Here is an 18092-nt window from a genome sequence, read left to right on the forward strand (position 1 = left end):
TCAATGTAAATGGACTAAATGCTCCAATAAAAAGACATAAGGTGTCAGAATGGATAAAAAAACAAGACCCATCTATTTTCTGTCTACAAGAGACTCATTTTAGACCTGAGGGCACCTTCAGATTGAAACTGAGGGGATGGATAACCATCTATCATGATACTGGAAGTCAAAAGGAAGCCAGAGTAGCCATACTTATAACAGACAAATTAGATTCTAAACTAAAGGCTGTAACAAGAGATGAAGAAGAGCATATATCATAATTATGGGGTCTATCCATCAAGAAGAGCTAACCATTACAAGTGTTTATGCACCCAATTCACAGACACTCAAATATAAAAAACAATTAGTCACAAACATAAGCAACCTTATTGATAAGAATGTGGTAATTGTAGGGGACTTTAATACTTCACTTACAACAATGGACAGATCATCTAGGCAGAAAATCAAGAAATAAACAATGGCCCTGAATGATACACTGGACCAGATGGACTTGACAGATATATTCAGAGCTTTTCATCCTAAAGAAGCAGAATACACATTCTTCTCAAGTGCACATGGAACATTCTCCAAGATGGATCACATACTGGGTCACAAAAGAATTGAGATCATACTGTGCATATTTTCAGATCACAATGCTATGAAACTTGAAATCAACCACAGGAAAAAGTTTGGAAAACCTCAAAATGCACAGAGGTTAAAGAACATCCTACTAAAGAATGAATGGGTCAATCAGGAAATTAAAGAAGAAATTTAAAAATGTATGGAAACAAACGAAAATGAAAACATGACAGTCCAAACCCTCTGGGATGCAGCAAAGGCAGTTCTAAGAGGAAAATACATTGCAATCCAGGCCTATATCAACAAACAAGAAAAATCTGAAATACAAAATCTAACGACACACCTGAAAGAACTAGAAGCAGAAACTCCAAGGCCAGCAGAAGAATAGAAATAATAAAGATCAGAGCAGAAAGAAACAACATATAATCCAAACAAAACAAAACAAACAAAACAAAACAAAACGGGAGAACAGATTAATGAAACTAAGAGCTTGTTTTTTGAGAAAATAAACACAGTTGATAAACACCTAGCCAGACTTCTCAAAAAGAAGAGAGAGGACCCAAATAGATAAAATTACGAATGAAAAAGGACTTATCACAACTAATCCATCAGAAATACAAACAATTGGGGCGCCTGGGTGGCGCAGTCGGTTAAGCGTCCGACTTCAGCCAGGTCACGATCTCGCGGTCCGTGAGTTCGAGCCCCACGTCAGGCTCTGGGCTGATGGCTCAGAGCCTGGAGCCTGTTTCCAATTCTGTGTCTCCCTCTCTCTCTGCCCCTCCCCCGTTCATGCTCTGTCCCTCTCTGTCCCAAAAATAAATAAACGTTGAAAAAAAATTAAAAAAAAAAAGAAATACAAACAATTATCAGAGAATACTATGAAAAACTAGATGCTAACAAACTGGACAACCTGGAGGAAATGGACAAATTACTAGACACTCACACCCTACCAGAACTCAAATGGAAGAAATAGAAAATTTGAACAGACCCATAACTAGTGAAGAAATTGAATCAGTTATCAAAAATCTCCTAACAAATAAGAGTCCTGGACCAGATGTCTTCCCAGGGGAATTGTACCAAACATTTAAAGCAGAGTTAATACCTATCCTTCTCAAGCTGTTCCAAAAAATTGAAATGGATGGAAAGCTTCCAGACTCATTGTATGAATCCAGCATTATTTTGATTCCCAAACCAGACAGAGACCCAGCAAAAAAAGAGAACTACAGGCAAATATCCCTGATGAATATAGATGAAAAAATTCTCAATAAGATACTAGCAAATCGAATTCAACAGCATATAAAAAGAATTATTCACCATGATCAAGTGGGATTCATTCCTAGGCTACAGGGCTGGTTCAATATTTGCAAATCAATCAATATGATACATCACATTAATAAAAGAATGGATAAGAACCATATGATCCTGTCAATAGATGCAGAAAAAGCATTTGACAAAATATAGCATCCTTTCATAATAAAAACCCTCAAGAAAGTTGGAAATAGAAGGAACATAACATAAACATCTTAAAAGCCATATATGAAAAGCCCACAGCTAATATCATCCTCAATGGGGAAAAAATGAGAGCTTTCGCCCTGAGATCAGGAACACGACAGGGATGTCCACTCTCACCACTGTTGTTTAACATAGTGTTGGAAGTCCTAGCATCAGCAGACAACAAAATGAAATAAAATGCATCAAAATTGGCAAAGAAGTCAAACTTTCACTTTTCTCAGATGACATGATACTCTAAATGGAAAACCCAAAGACTCCACCAAAAGGCTGCTAGAACTGATACATGAATTCAATAAAGTCTCAGGGTACAAAATCATTGTACAGAAACCAGTTGCATTTCTATACACCAATAATGAAGCAATAGAAAGAGAAATCAAGAAACTGATCTCATTTATAATTTCACCAAGAACCAAAAAATAGCTAGGAATAAACCTAACCAAAGATATAAAAGATCTATATGCTTAAAACTATAGAAAACTTATGACAGAAATTGAAGAAGACACAAAGAAATAGAAAAGCATTCTATGCTCATGGAGTGGAAGAACAAATATTGTTAAAATGTCAATATTACCCAAAGCAATCTACACATTCAATGCAATCCAATAAAAATTGCACCAGCATTCTTCTCAAAGCTAGAACAAATAATCCTAAAATTTGTATGGAACCACAAAAAAACCTGAATAGCCAAAGTAATATTGAAGAAGAAAATCAAAGTGGGAGGCATGACAATCCCAGACTTTATCCTTTACTACAAAGTTGTAATCATCAAGACAGTATGGTACTGGCACAAAAACAGACACATAGACCAATGGAATAGAATAGAGAACCCAGAATTGGACCCACAAAGGTACAGCCAACTAATCTTTGACATAGCAGGAAAGAGTATCCAATGGAAAAAAGACAAGTCTCTTTAGCAAATAGTGCTGGGAGAACTGGACAGCAACATGCAGAATAATGAAACTATACCACTTTCTTATACCACACACAAAAATAAACTCAAAATGGATGAAAGACCTAAATGTGAGACAGGAAACCATCAAAACCCTAGAGGAGAAAGCAGGCAACAACCTCTTTGACCTCAGCCGCAGCAATTTCTTGCTCAACACATCTCCAAAGGCAAGTGAATTAAAAGCAAAAATGAACTATTGGGACCTCACCAAGATAAAAAGCTTCTGCACTGCAAAGGTAACAATCAACAAAACTAAAAGGCAACTGAAGGAATGGGAAAAGATATTTGCAAATGATATATTGGATAAAGGGTTAGTATCCAAGAACTTCCCAAACTCAACACCTGAAAAACAAATAATCCACTGAAGAAATGGACAGAAGACATGAATAGACACTTTTCCAAAGAAGACATCCAGATGGCCAACATACACATGAGAAGATGCTCAGCATCACTCATCATCAGGGAAGTACAAATCAAAACCATACTGAGATACCACCTCACATTGGTCAGAGTGGCTAAAATTAACAAATCAAGAAACAACAGATGCTGGCAAGGATGTGGAGAAATGGGAACCTTCTTGCACTGTTGGTGGGAATGCAAACCGGTGCAGCTTCTCTGGAAAAGTGTGGAAGTTCCTTAAAAAACAAAACAAAACAAAAAAACAATAGAACTACCCTACGACCCAGCAATAGCACTACTAGGAGTTTATCCAAAGGATACAGGAGTGCTGATTCATAGGGGCACATATACCCCAATGTTTATAGCAGCACTTTCAACAATAGCCAAATTATGGAAAGAGCCTAAATGTCCATCAACTTATGAATGGATAAAGATGTGGTTTATATATATAATGGACTACTACTTGGCAATGAGAAAGAATGAAATCATGCTATTTGCAGCAACATGGATAGAACTGGAAGGTATTATGCTAAGTGAAATAAGTCAGTCAGAGAAAGACAGATATCATATGTTTTCACTCATATGTGGAACCTGAGAAACTTAACAGAAAACCATGGGGGAAGGGAAGGGGAAAAATAATTACAAACCTGGACGGAAGGAGGCAAACCATAAGAGACTCTTAAGTACAGAGAATAAAATGAGGGTAGATGGGTGGGCGGGGAGAGGGGAAAGTGGGTGATGGGCATTGAGGAGGGCACTTGCTGGGATGAGCACTGGGTGTTGTATGTATGCGATGAACCACAGGAATCGACCCCCAAAACCAAAAGTACACTGTACACACCGTATGTTAGCCAATTTGACAATAAATTATATTTTTAAAAATAGTCATCTGTGAAAATTTTAGTAATATGAAATGTTAAATGTGAACTTCTATAGGAGGGTTTACATTGATGCAACAAGGTTCTGTCACCCATGTCCTGACTCTTTGGGTTATTAGGTGATTTCTCCTTAAAAGATGGAAGTGCCCCCTCTCTCTTGCCACGACATGGCCAATGTATTTTTTTTTTTAACTTTTTCTTAAAGAGTGAGTGCTGCATTGTTTGGATCCCAGAACATCTGGCTCACTGAGCCTGCAATAACACACATCCTCACAGACAGAAGGTGAGCTGGGAGTTCAATATCAAAGAATCCTACACAGTGTGGCTCAGTCTCCGCATGTGGTGGAGGCAAGCATGTGAGAGACAGCTGCAGGATGGCTGGGGGCTTTTATCCTTGCAGCGCCCAGCCCAGGTACACAGCCCAACCCACTTTAACTCTCTCATTCCATTTTAGACGCTGGAGAAATCAGCACACTCTTAAGTGGCTGTTGTGGCGAGCTTGCTGTTCATCAAAAGAAAAGAAAAAAGAACAAAAAGCTGAGTAGAGAGCCTTTCTATGCTAGAGAACTCCATTTCAGTGATGCGTGTTATTTTACTGTTCTAATGTAGCATTTTTAACACATCTCATAAAATTTTGCTCCAGAAGTGGTTTTGACTTTTCCCATATAACTTTTGTTTTGTTTTGTTTTGTTTTTGTTTTTGTTGTGTGTGTATATGCTGTATGTTTAAGCTGGCCAAGTGTTGGAAACCTGGGAAAGTCATGTGTGAAGGTCAAGTGGGTCTTCTTGTCCTGGGGCGCCTGTGGGGGGATCTGGGTGGACAGGGAGAATGCCAACCTTGGAAATCAACTGCTCCCCAGACACAGGAGGTGTTCAGATAAGTACTTCTGAGTTTCTTTCAAATGCAGCAGCCAGCTTTCTCTAAGAAATTTACACTTTTGGTAAAGGAGCTTTCTGGTTTTCGCTCAGCGTTTTGGTAAAAATTGCCAACATCCTTTGTTCGCTTCACTTTGTACAAAAGGATGTTTAAATTGATATCCTGTGTTAATTGGCACAGACTATAGTGAAGATTGGTAATTTCGCAAGTGCTCACTTTTAAAAATCTTAACCCGATGATGAAAAGAGAGTAAGTTTTGTTCTGCTGTTTTTGTTTTCACAAAATCATTTTTCACATGTTTTAAGCTGAACACAGTGATAGAATTCATAAATTGCTCTACTTGGGAAGAACATATATCAAAAAGCACAATCAGCCGACCACCTGTCTTGATCAGGAACCTCCTCTTGAAGGAACCTCCTCATATTCTAGTGTTACTTCCTCTGGCTCAACAGCATGAATGTGGGAACACCAGGATTGTCTATAAGCATGCCATCTGTTAATTAAGGTCAAAAAGAGAACCAGGAAGGGATGTGCTCTTTCAAGATTGAAATATACATGAGATATAGGAACCTACAGAGTATTACCCTATTTCAGAATTAGTACCTTATAAACATTTACATCTTTTGTGTCTACCAGCAATGTGCAATGGTGAGCAATAGGATGATTTCAATTAGTCGACACAAAATAAGTAATTCAGGCCCTCTTAGTTACAGGGTTTTATTCTCCTTCATTACTAAAACTTCTCAAAAATGAATTGACTTTTCTTATCTTCACTTCCTGAAAACCATTTAGTCAATTCTCTGCAATCTGGATTCTGGACTCCCCAAAGTTACTCTGGTAAAGGCCACCAGTTATAAATACCATCTGCCAAGCCCAATGACCAGGTATCATGTTACTGAGTTATCCATCACTTTCCATACTTCCATTGGGTGTCTCATCCATTCATAAACTTAACAATTGCTACATGATAGTGACTTGCAACCTCTCCTGCATCTGCTGTTATCAGATTGGATGTTTCTGTCTGCATTTCCCACAGACATTTCAAACTCAACTTGTCAAAAACTATTTCATCGTTCACCAAAAGAAAAAAAAATCTTCCCCTTTCCCTGTGTTCATATTCCTGGATAGTACTGTTGTCACTCCAAGAGTACTGGATATTGAGCATTAGACATATTAAAAGCTCTGCAGGTGATTCTAATTTACAGCCAAGTTCACTGTGTAGGAGTTGGAAGAAGGATAATGAAGTTTATGTGACTTCTTTCAGAACTCTTAGTTCCCTAAGCATCTCTGGTTTTTTCTATATCCTTTCCCTGGGGGGTGGGGGGGGGGGTGGAATCTAGACTTCCACCTGGGACTTGGACAGTGTCTCTGCTGCTAACGGGTACCCAGACATAGACAGTCAAAGGGCAGAACACTGGCCCAAGACCTGGCAATGTGACATCAGTGAGTAATACATTTCTTAGGTCAAAAGCACCCTGGTATTATTAGTGCCACTATGTGCTGGTAGCAACCTGCATATACTGCTCGAAAGTGATGGTGCCCAACTGCTCTTCATCCACAGCCTTGAACCTCTGCAGGGTCTCAAGCAGCTCTTCCTCCAGGGGGATGGGCCAAGGCATCGAGATTACTAATAGGAATTTCCGCCAGTCCACAAACGCTGAGTTAATTATTAATAAAGATGCTAACTCCTGCAACTAGAAGAAAACAGGAAATGCCATTGGAATATTTGTATGATTCTCTCTTGAAGCTCTATTGCTTCCTGTTTCTTTGTAAGGCATTCAGATGAAGCAAAGAGGAGTTTATATTGGTGAATAGAGCCAGTTCTCAGGCTTGTTCCCCAACTCACACCAGACAGTCCCTAGACAGTCTTTCACTTTTTGCTTCCTTGACATTTGGGTTTTTTGCTTACTGTTACACAACGAATTTACACATGTGACTTGACTGCAGTGATAGTACCTTTTTGACAGTGGAAGAATAAAGATTATAGAAGTGGCTGGGAAAGGGCCCTACAGCCAGTAGGGAGATACTATAGCCATTTTGTTTTCTGACACATCCTTAAGGAACAGGGCAAGAACTGCCAGAATCATCTACTGTTACTGGTTAGGATCATTCCTTCCTGAAGGAACAGATATAAATTCACAGGCTGAGCCTTATAGTCTCCATAATGTTTCATTGACTATTAACATCATCATTCATTCTTTAAATGCTAAGCACGCACACGGTACATCTTACATTCAAGTTCATTTATATATTCATTCAAGTTTTATCGATTGCCTACTAAATTTCAGACACTGTACAAGTACTGGTTATTTTTACTGTTTTTTATTCTTATTCTTATTATTTTATATTTATTTACTTATTTATTTTTTGAGACAGAGAGAGACAGAGCATGAGCAGGGGAGGGGAAGAGAGAGAGGGAGACACAATATCTGAAGCAGGCTCCAGGCTCTGAGCTGTCAGCGTAGAGCCCAACTCAGGGCTCAAACTCACAAACTGCGATCATGACCTGAGCTGAAGTCGGATGCTTAACTGACTGAGCCACCCAGGCGCCCTTGTACTGGTGATTTTTAAACTATTGACTTAATCAAATAAGAAGAATTCTGAGTTTTGAAAACCAAACAAAATGGAAACTTACTTCAGTTTGAGTGAGGTGCATCCAAATACTAGGAAAGTTGTTTGTTCCAAGGTTCAGGGTTACCAAATCCAGCAGAATGTCAGTAAATGATTTATGTCCTATTATGCCTACAATACAATGAAAAATATTTTTTCAATTAGATTGTGTGACAGGGAGTTTGTTTTTCTTGCTAAAATAGTACCCAAATGGGTATTTGTACAATCATTTTATTCATATTATTTAAAACTGTAAACTTTAGAGAAACAGAAGACATTTTAAAATGAAAATTATAATCAATTTCCTGATAAGCTCTCATTACTGTTTCTCAGCGAAGTCAAAATGTCTTTTTTTGGCTAGGTAATAAATCATTTCAGATTGGGCAAAATACTGAGACTTTATACTTTAATTTGGAAACTTCCTTCGACTTTGTGCTCAGAATAGGTCGAATTACAAAAGAAAAACAATTCTTGGTTTTCCTACATACAGTAGAGCACAAGAGCAAAATATTTTGGTGAGTATGGGATAAAGATGTCTCAAATACATGCAAATCATAGATTTTTTTAATGTTATTTTTTATTTTTTAAAATTTGCATCCAAATTAGTTAGAATAGATTTGTTTTTTTGTCAACTCAGGGACACTTGAGTTGTTAAACTACTGGATTGGAACTTATAATTTAATCACCTGGTTGGCTCACTATTCCAAAGTATTTCATAAAAGATCACCACACCTTAAATGCTTTGCTCTTATACACTAATCCATTTTATTCTGTCCAAAAGAGAAGTCTGTTTTGCCTGCCACTAATTTCAAATCACATGCACATGCATAAAAAAAGAAATAGAGATTTGAGGCTTCTGGGAAGATGGCGGTGTAGGAGGACGATAAGTTCACCGCGTCCTGCGGATCACTTAGATTCCACCCACACCTGCCTAAATAACCCAGAAAATCACCAGAAGACTAGCAGAATGGATTCTCCAGAGCCAAGCGCAGATGAGAGGCCCATGGAAGAGGGTAGGAAGGGCGGAGAGGTGGTGCGCACTACACGGACTGGCAGGAGGGAGCCGGGGTGGAGGGGCAGCCCGCTGGCCAAGCAGAGCCCCGGAGTCTGGCTTGCAAAAGCGGAGGGGCTGGATGGAGTGTGTTTGGACAGTGAGCAGGACTTAACATCTGGAAGGTTATAAGTTAACAGCTCTGCTGGGAGAGTGGGAGGACTGGAGGACAACTGGAGGGAGAGTTGTTGAGCCATGGACAACAGAGTGCAGCTTGGTGGGGAACAAAGGCGCTCGCCAGTGCCATCTCCCTTGCCCATCCCCCAGCCAAAATTGCAAAGGGAAGCGGTTCCTGCCAGGGAACTTGCTTGCACTGTGCAAACACCCAATGCTGTGTTTCTGTGGAACCATCCCTCCGGTGGCAGGTCTGACTCCCGCCTGGTGCTGCAGGGCCCCTCCTGAAGCTGATCTCCAAAGGAAAAGTGAGCTGAGCCTACCCTCCTGCCCTTGTGCACCTTGCCGATCCACCCCAGCTAATACGCCAGATCCCTAGCACCACAAGCCTGGCAATGTGCAAGTAGCCCGGACGGGCCACATCATTCCACAGTGAATCCTGCCCCTAGGAGAGGGGAAGAGAAGGTACACACCAGTCTGACTGTGGCCCCAGTGGTGGGCTGGGGGCAGACATCAGGTATGACTGTGGCCCCACCCACCAACGCAAGTTATTCAAGACAGCACAGGGGAAGTGCCCCGCAGTCCTGCACCACTCCAGGGACTATCCAAAATGACCAAACGGAATAATTCCTCTCAAAAAAACATCCAGGAAATAACGACAGCTAATGAACTGATCAAAAACGATTTAAACAATATAACAGAAAGTGAATTTAGAATAATAGTCATAAAATTAATCGCTGGGCTTGAAAACAGTATAAAAAGGACAGCAGAGAATCTCTTGCTACAGAGATCAAGGGACTAAGGAACAGCCAGGAGGAGCTAAAAAATGCTATTAACGAGCTGCAAAATAAAATGGAGATGACCACAACTTGGATTGAAGAGGCAGAGGAGAGAATAGGTGAACTAGAATATAAAGTTATGGAAAAAGAAGAAGCTGAGAAAAAGAGAGATAAAAAAATCCAGGAGTATGAGGGGAAAATTAGAGAACTAAGTGATGCACTAAAGAGAAATAATCTATGCATAATTGGTATTCCAGAGGAGGAAGAGAGAGGGAAAGGTGCTGAAGGGGTACTTGAAGAAATAATAGCTGAGAACTTCCCGGATCTGGGGAAGAAAAAAGGCATTGAAATCCAAGAGGCACAGAGAACTCCCTTCAGACGTAACTTGAATCGATCTGCATGACGTATCATAGTGAAACTGGCAAAATACAAGGATAAAGAGAAAATTCCGAAAGCAGCTAGGGATAAACGTGCTCTAACATATAAAGGGAGACCTATAAGACTTGTGACTGATCTCTCTACTGAAACTTGGCAGGCCAGAAAGGAATGGCAGGAAATCTTCAATGTGATGAACAGACAAAAAAAATATGCAGCCGAGAATCCTTTGTCCAGCAAGTCTGTCATTTAGAATAGAAGGAGAGATAAAGGTCTTCCAAAACAAACAAAAACTGAAGGAATTTGTCACCACTAAACCATCCCTACAAGAGATCCTAAGGGGGATCCTGTGAGACAAAGTACCAGAGACATCGCTACAAGCATGAAACCTACAGACATCACAATGATTCTAAACCCATATCTTTCTATAATAACACTGAATGTAAATGGACTAAATGTGCCAACCAAAAGACATAGGGTATCAGAATGGATAAAAAAAACAAGACCCATCTATTTGCTGTCTACAAGAGACTAATTTTAGACCTGAGGACACCTTCAGATTGAGAGTGAGGGGATGGAGAACTATTTATCATGCTACTGGAAGTCAAAGAAAGCTGGAGTAGCCACACTTATATCAGACAAACTAGACTTTAAATTAAAGGCTGTAACAAGAGATGAAGAAGGGCATTATATAATAATTACAGGGTCTATCCATCAGGAAGAACTAACAATTATAAATGTCTATGTGCTGAATACGGGAGCCCCCAAATATACAAAACAATTACTCACAAACATAAGCAACCTTATTGATAAGAATGTGGTAATTGCAGGGGACTTTAACACACCACTTACAGAAATGGATAGATCATCTAGACACACAGTCAATAAAGAAACAAGGGCCCTGAATGATACATTAGATCAGATGGACTTGACAGATATATTTAGAACTCTGCATCCCAAAGCAACAGAATATACTTTCTTCTCGAGTGCACATGGAACCTTCTCCAAGATAGATCACATACTGGGTCACAAAACAGCCCTTCATAAGTATACAAGAATTGAAATCATACCATGCATACTTTCAGACCACAATGCTATGAAGCTTGAAATCAACCACAGGAAAAAGTCTGGAAAACCTCCAAAATCATGGAGGTTAAAGAACACCCCACTAAAGAATGAATGGGTCAACCAGGCAATTAGAGAAGAAATTAAAAAATATATGGAAACAAACGAAAATGAAAATACAACAATCCAAACGCTTTGGGACGCAGCAAAGGCAGTCCTGAGAGGAAAATACATTGCAATCCAGGCCTATCTCAAGAAACAAGAAAAATGCCAAATACAAAATCTAACAGCACACCTAAAGGAACTAGAAGCAGAACAGCAAAGGCAGCCTAAGCCCAGCAGAAGAAGAGAAATAATAAAGATCAGAGCAGAAATAAACAATATAGAAACTAAAAAAACTGTAGAGCAGATCAACGAAACCAAGAGTTGGTTTTTTGAAAAAATAAACAAAATTGACAAACCTCTAGCCAGGCTTCTCAAAAAGAAAAGGGAGATGACCCAAATAGATAAAATCATGAATGAAAATGGAATTATTACAACCAATCCCTCAGAGATACAAACAATTATCAGGGAATACTATGAAAAATTATATGCCAACAAATTGGACAACCTGGAAGAAATGGACAAATTCCTAAACACCCACACACTTTCAAAACTCAAACAGGAGGAAATAGAAAGCTTGAACAGACCCAAAACCAGCAAAGAAATTGAATCGGTTATCAAAAATATCCCAACAAATAAGAGTCCAGGACCAGATGGCTTCCCTGGGGAATTCTACCAGACATTTAAAGCAGAGATAATACCTATCTTTCTCAAGCTATTCCAAAACAGAGAAAGGGAAGGAAAACTTCCAGACTCATTCTATGAAGCCAGTATTACTTTGATTCCTAAACCAGACAGAGACCCAGTGAAAAAGAGAACTACAGGCCAATATCCCTGATGAATATGGATGCAAAAATTCTCAATAAGATACTAGCAAATCGAATTCAACAGCATATAAAAAGAATTATTCACCATGATCAAGTGGGATTCATTCCTGGGATGCAGGGCTGGTTCAACATTTGCAAATCAATCAACGTGATACATCACATTAATAAAAGAAAAGATAAGATCCATACGATCCTGTCAATCAATGCAGAAAAAGCATTTGACAAAATTCAGCATTCTTTCTTAATAAAAACCCTCAAGAAAGTCGGGGTAGAAGGAACATACTTAAACATCATAAAAGCCATTTATGAAAAGCCCACAGCTAATCTAATCCTAGCTAATCTAATCTAGATTAGCCACAGCTAATCTAATCAATGGGGAAAAACTGAGAGCTTTTGCCCTGAGATCAGGAACATGACAGGGATGTCCACTCTCACCGCTGTTGTTTAACATAGTGTTGGAAGTTCTAGCATCAGCAATTAGACAACAAAAGGAAATCAAAGGCATCAAAATTGGCAAAGATGAAATCAAGCTTTCACTTTTTGCAGATAACATGATATTATACACGGAAAGTCCAATAGACTCCACCAAAAGTCTGCTAGAACTGATACATGAATTCAGCAAAGTTGCAGGATACAAAATCAATGTACAGAAATCAGTTGCATTCTTATACACTCACAATGAAGCAACAGAAAGACAAATAAAGAAACTGATCCTATTCACAATTGCACCAAGAAGCATAAAATACCTAGGGATAAATCTAACCAAAGATGTACAAGATCTGAATGCTGAAAACTATAGAAAGCTTATGAAGGAAATTGAAGAAGATATAAAGAAATGGAAAAACATTCCATGCTCATGGGTTGGAAGAATAAATATTGTTAAAATGTCAATACTACCCAAAGCTATCTACACATTCAATGCAATCCCAATCAAAACTGCACCAGCATTCTTCTCGAAGCTAGAACAAGCCATCCTCAAATTCATATGGAACCACAAAAGGCCCCGAATAGCCAAAGTAATTTTGAAGAAGAAGACCAAAGCAGGAGGCATCACAGTCCCAAACTTTAGCCTCTACTACAAAGCTGTAATCATCAAGACAGCATGGTATTGGCACAAAAACAGACACATAGACCAATGGAATAGAATAGAAACCCCAGAACTAGACCCACAAATGTATGGCCAACTCATCTTTGACAAAGCAAGAAAGAACATCCAATGGAAAAAAGACAGCCTCTTTAACAAATGGTGCTAAAGAACTGGACAGCAACATGCAGAAGGTTGAAACTAAACCACTTTATTACACCATTCACAAAAATTAACTCAAAATGGATAAAGGACTTGAATGTGAGACAGGAAACCATCAAAACCCTAGAGGAGAAAGCAGGAAAACACCTCTCTGACCTTAGCCGTAGCAATTTCTTACTTGACACATCCCCAAAGGCAAGGGAATTAAAAGCAAAAATGAACTATTGGGACCTTATCAAGATAAAAAGCTTCTTCACAGCAAAGGAAACAATCAACAAAACTAAAAGGCAACCGACTGAATGGGAAAAGATATTTGTAAATGACATATCAGACAAAGGGCTAGTATCCAAAATCTATAAAGAGCTCACCAAACTCCACACCCAAAAAACAAATAACCCAGTGAAGAAATGGGCAGAAAACATGAATAGACACTTCTCTAAAGAAGACATCCTGATGGCCAATAGGCACATGAAAAGATGATCAACATTGCTCCTCATCAGGGAAATACAAATCAAAACCACACTCAGATATCACCTCACGCCAGTCAGAGTGGCCAAAATGAACAAATCAGGAAACTATAGATGCTGGAGAGGATGTGGAGAAACGGGAACCCTCTTGCACTGTTGGTGGGAATGCAAACTGGTGCAGCCAATGTGTGGAGGTTCCTCAAAAAATTAAACAGTGTGGAGGTTCCTCAAAAAATTAAAAATAGATCTACCCTATGACCCAGCAATAGCACTGCTAAGAATTTACCCAAGGGATACAGGAGTACTGATGCATGGGGGCACTTGTACCCCAATGTTTATAGCAGCACTCTCAACAAGAGCCAAATTATGGAAAGAGCCTAAATGTCCATCAACTGATGAATGGATAAGGAAATTGTGGTTTATATACACAATGGAGTACTACGTGGCAATGAGAAAGAATGAAATATGGCCCTTTGTAGCAACGTGGATGGAATTGGAGAGTGTGATGCTAAGTGAAATAAGCCATACAGAGAAAGACAGATACCATATGTTTTCACTCTTATGTGGATCCTGAGAAACTTATCAGAAACCCATGGGGGAGGGGAAGGAAAAAAAAGAAAAAAAAGAGGTTAGAGTGGGAGAGAGCCAAAGCATAAGAGACTCTTAAAAACTGAGAACAAACTGAGGGTTGATGGGGGGTGGGAGGGAGGGGAGTGTTGGTGATGAGCATTGAAGAGGGCATCTTTTGGGATGAGAACTGGGTGTTGTATGGAAACTAATTTGACAATAAATTTCATATAATAAAAAAAATAAATAGAAAAACAAAATAAATAAATCTGCTTTAAAAATATCTAACCCCTCTGACAGAAGTACCTTCTAGAGTCAGGAAAGGCTCCTACATGTATTTGGATATTTCAGGTCCAGAGTAATAGCTATACTTCCTTGTTTAGAAATAAAAAGAGTAGAACATAGATGTAGCATTTCACATTTTTGTTTTTGCACCTGAATTTTTAGTATTTATAAAAGTCCAATGTGAACTTTATCATTTCTTCTAGCCTTTAAGAAAATGCATTAATCTTTTTAAAATATCAGTGGCTCAGACCAAATACATAATTTTGAGACTTGGAAGTTAGTTTTCTGGGTGGCAAGAGCAGACTTTTTCTTTGATATGACTGGACATCTGATAGGTTGTTCAGAAATAAATTCTATATCCTTTTTGATCAAACCTGAGTATCCAGTTTTATAGAGATGAGAAATTTTTCCCAGGTAGTAGAATTTTCCGTAAAATGAACTTTATTTTCAGTAAAAAACACATTGGTTTTTAGATAAGTTAAAAATGAATCATTCATGAGGTGCCTGGATGCTCAGTCCATTAAGCATCCAACTCTTGATTTCAGCTCAGGTCATTATTTAAAGTGGTTGTGGGACTGAGCCCCATGTCTGGCTCTGTGCTGGGTTTGGAGCCTGCTTGGGATTCTCTCTTCCTCTCCCTCTGCCCCTTCTCTGCTCACATGTGCATGCACACACACACACTCTTTCTCTCAAAATAAACAATAAACATTTTTTTAAAAAGGAAAGAAATCATTCATGTTCCTCAATATGAAACTGTAAATAAAATCTATTTTATGAAACCATGAAGAGTCTCTAAGTATTTAAAAATTCTGGTAGATATGCAATATATTTCCACTGTCTTTAATAGCTATGGTGCAAGTAAAGTGTTGTACGATATTAGTTCCAGCTTACATAGGAATTGATCTGGTGACCGTAGTGCGAAAGGTGAAACTATTTTAATATTTGACCTTGTCCATTACATATGCCCCGAGGCATATGGCAATATGATCTTCACATAAAATGGGATAACACAAACACAAACTTAGAAATTTTATTCATGGGGGGTGCCTGGATAGATCATTCGGTTAAGCATCTGACTCTTGATTTCAGCTCAGATTTTGGGCCCAAAGTTGAGCTCCATACTCACAGCTCGGAGCCTGCTTAGGATTCTCTCTCCCCTCTCTTTGCCTCTCCCCTGCTTACACGCATGCTCTCTCTCTCTCTCTCTCTTTCAAAATAAATTAAAAAAAAAGAAATTGTGTTCATTGATTTAAGAAATACCCTTTTTCAATTTGGCTCTAAGTTAGTTATCTAAAGCAACTGTCATTTAGAATTATGCAGGAAAGATGTTAATTGTATGCCAGGCCTAAAGGAATTCAGATCATAATCATCGTCTAGACACCCTTTGTAATAACTCTGCAAAATATGACATCAAAATGACACCATTGCTTAGAAGGATCTCCTCCATCCATAGAACGTGAACAAATGTGTGGATGTAGAAGTGATCTTAGAAAGGTACAGGAAAACCAATCTTTGGATTTTGGCTTTGTTTGTCTGGTAAGATGCCAAATGCCTTTTACATTTGATGTGAAGACTGGTTACTGTGTTACTTTTAAATTTCAGATTAAAAAGAATTTGTTTTTGCTCTGATGAATGACGAAGTCCACATTTGTCATATTACTAATCACTTTCATAATGGCTTTCTGAGTTTGATGAACAAGAGGAATTAGGTCTTGTGTCACCAGTTGAAGATGGTGTTCTTGTATTCCATAAGTGGATAGCTTTCCTAGGGTCAAAGTTATTAATGTCTGGAGAGTTCAACTGAATTATCAAGAGATCCGTCATACTTTCAGCCTTGATCGTGGCACGCATTTGTGATTTGGCACGTTTCATCTGACTAAAGCCACGTTCTGTTTCTGCAGAACTTGCAGGGAGCGTCAGTACTAGGTCCACTAATGTCAGGATATTTGGATATTTGTGCAAGTAAACAGAATTCACAAAATCCCAGGTCAATTTGCAGATGTTCTGAAATCTAGGGGGAAGAATGAAAAGTGTAAAAAATTGAGACTCTCAAGTTTCATTCAAATATTTATAAAATACCAACTATGCTTACCTAGCATAAATCTCTAATTTCAACATGCTCCATTCAGTGTCCACTTCATCGATTTCCACATTGGCAGCTTCCAGTAGTGGTTCATAGTGGGCAGTCAAGATGGATACCTCTTTTTCTCCAAATTCTGCCATCAATATATGAGAGAAAAAGTCACATACATGAAAGAAACCTACAGTCAAAGAACAACGGTTAGAAGTTGGTGCATATAGGGTACCTTGATTTATCTTTGTGGGCCACAGTTTAAAGCTTCCAATCACAGTAGCCTTCACCACATCTTGGCTGGCATCTCTGAAACAACCTTGCAGCCTCTTGACAAGATGTGTTAAGACCGTGCTTCTCACATCAGAAATGTTTCCCTTTCCTCCCAGGCAGTTACCATGAAAGTGTGTGGCTGAATCTACCTGACGTTCCTTTGGTCCTGGTCTGGGGAGGAAAAGACAAATCCCCCAGATAAACAATTAAATGAAAAAGCACCTGACAAACAGTGTCCCCAATCAAACTGTCTAGTTTGACAGACCCGCAGACCATTCCCCAATTCCTCACCTTGTTTTATACATTCTGAGCATTTCCAGTGTTGACTCTAATGAGGCAAATACATCAGCAATGGAAGAGTTTCTGTTCTGATTGACACGGGAAAGAATGCTAAGGACATTAATGACATCCACTAAGAAATGGACGAATTTAACAATGTCTGCTTGGAGAAGGAACTCCAGGAGTTCGTTGGCTTTCTGGTGACTAGTGTCATTTCTGCCCTCAACTGCCTGTAACATAGATCGGGAAGAGAATAGCCGTTTATCTTTCTCAAGATTATTCTTTCAAATTTCTCAATAAAAATGTTCTCTGTCAGTCTGGCAAACTAAAATAGTGTGGTATTTCAAAATGACTTACTGAATGTAGTTGCTGGACTATTGCAGGATATCCCCTGAGAAAGTTCTGGAGGGCTGCCTGTAATCCCTGAAGCCACCTCCTGCCCCCTACTCGAGAAGGCAGCACAGGGCGAAGGTGAAGGCCTTTGAAAGCAGTTATCAGAGAACTCTTGTGGACAGGAGAACTGTGGTAGAAATAGTAGATGCTGTGAAGAAGGCCTCTGACATCATTGTACAGGGGAACGCTCTGGAAGACCGCCCTGTAAGACAGTTCAAGATGATGTGCAAAGCAGTACACAGTCAGTGCTCGTGGCTGGATTTCTCTGAAGAGCATGGCCACCCCGTTGTTTTCTCCCTCTGAGCCAGGGGCACCATCACTTCCAAAACCAACCAGTTTCTTCGCCCAGTCTTGGTTCGATAGCTTAAGTTGAAGATTTCGCTCTAGAGTTTTCTCGATGGCATTTCTTATTTCCA

At 39.2% G+C, this 18092-nt stretch overlaps 2 protein-coding genes across 2 annotated transcripts in view; both read right to left on the minus strand.

Moving 5' to 3' along the window:
• Window positions 1-18092, minus strand: part of LOC122494681 (sperm flagellar protein 2-like) — a 189668-nt gene that overhangs the window by 25293 nt on the left and 146283 nt on the right. Inside the window, exons 31-32 of the mRNA XM_043600038.1 lie at window positions 7808-7914; window positions 6684-6866 (exon numbers count right to left, since the gene is read on the minus strand). Of these exons, the coding sequence (XP_043455973.1) occupies window positions 6684-6866; window positions 7808-7914 (290 nt within the window). The remainder of the gene's footprint in view (window positions 1-6683; window positions 6867-7807; window positions 7915-18092) is intronic.
• LOC122494670 lies at window positions 15678-17539 on the minus strand. The gene is made up of 4 exons (XM_043600037.1): window positions 17296-17539; window positions 16967-17175; window positions 16753-16876; window positions 15678-16671 (listed from the first exon to the last, which is right to left on the minus strand). Exons 1-4 carry the CDS (start codon window positions 17520-17522, stop codon window positions 16320-16322), a joined length of 912 nt encoding a protein of 303 aa, XP_043455972.1. The 5' UTR covers window positions 17523-17539; the 3' UTR covers window positions 15678-16319.

Source organism: Prionailurus bengalensis, chromosome A1 (genome assembly GCF_016509475.1).
Source record: "Prionailurus bengalensis isolate Pbe53 chromosome A1, Fcat_Pben_1.1_paternal_pri, whole genome shotgun sequence".
In the NCBI taxonomy this organism is placed as follows: Eukaryota; Metazoa; Chordata; class Mammalia; order Carnivora; family Felidae; genus Prionailurus; species Prionailurus bengalensis.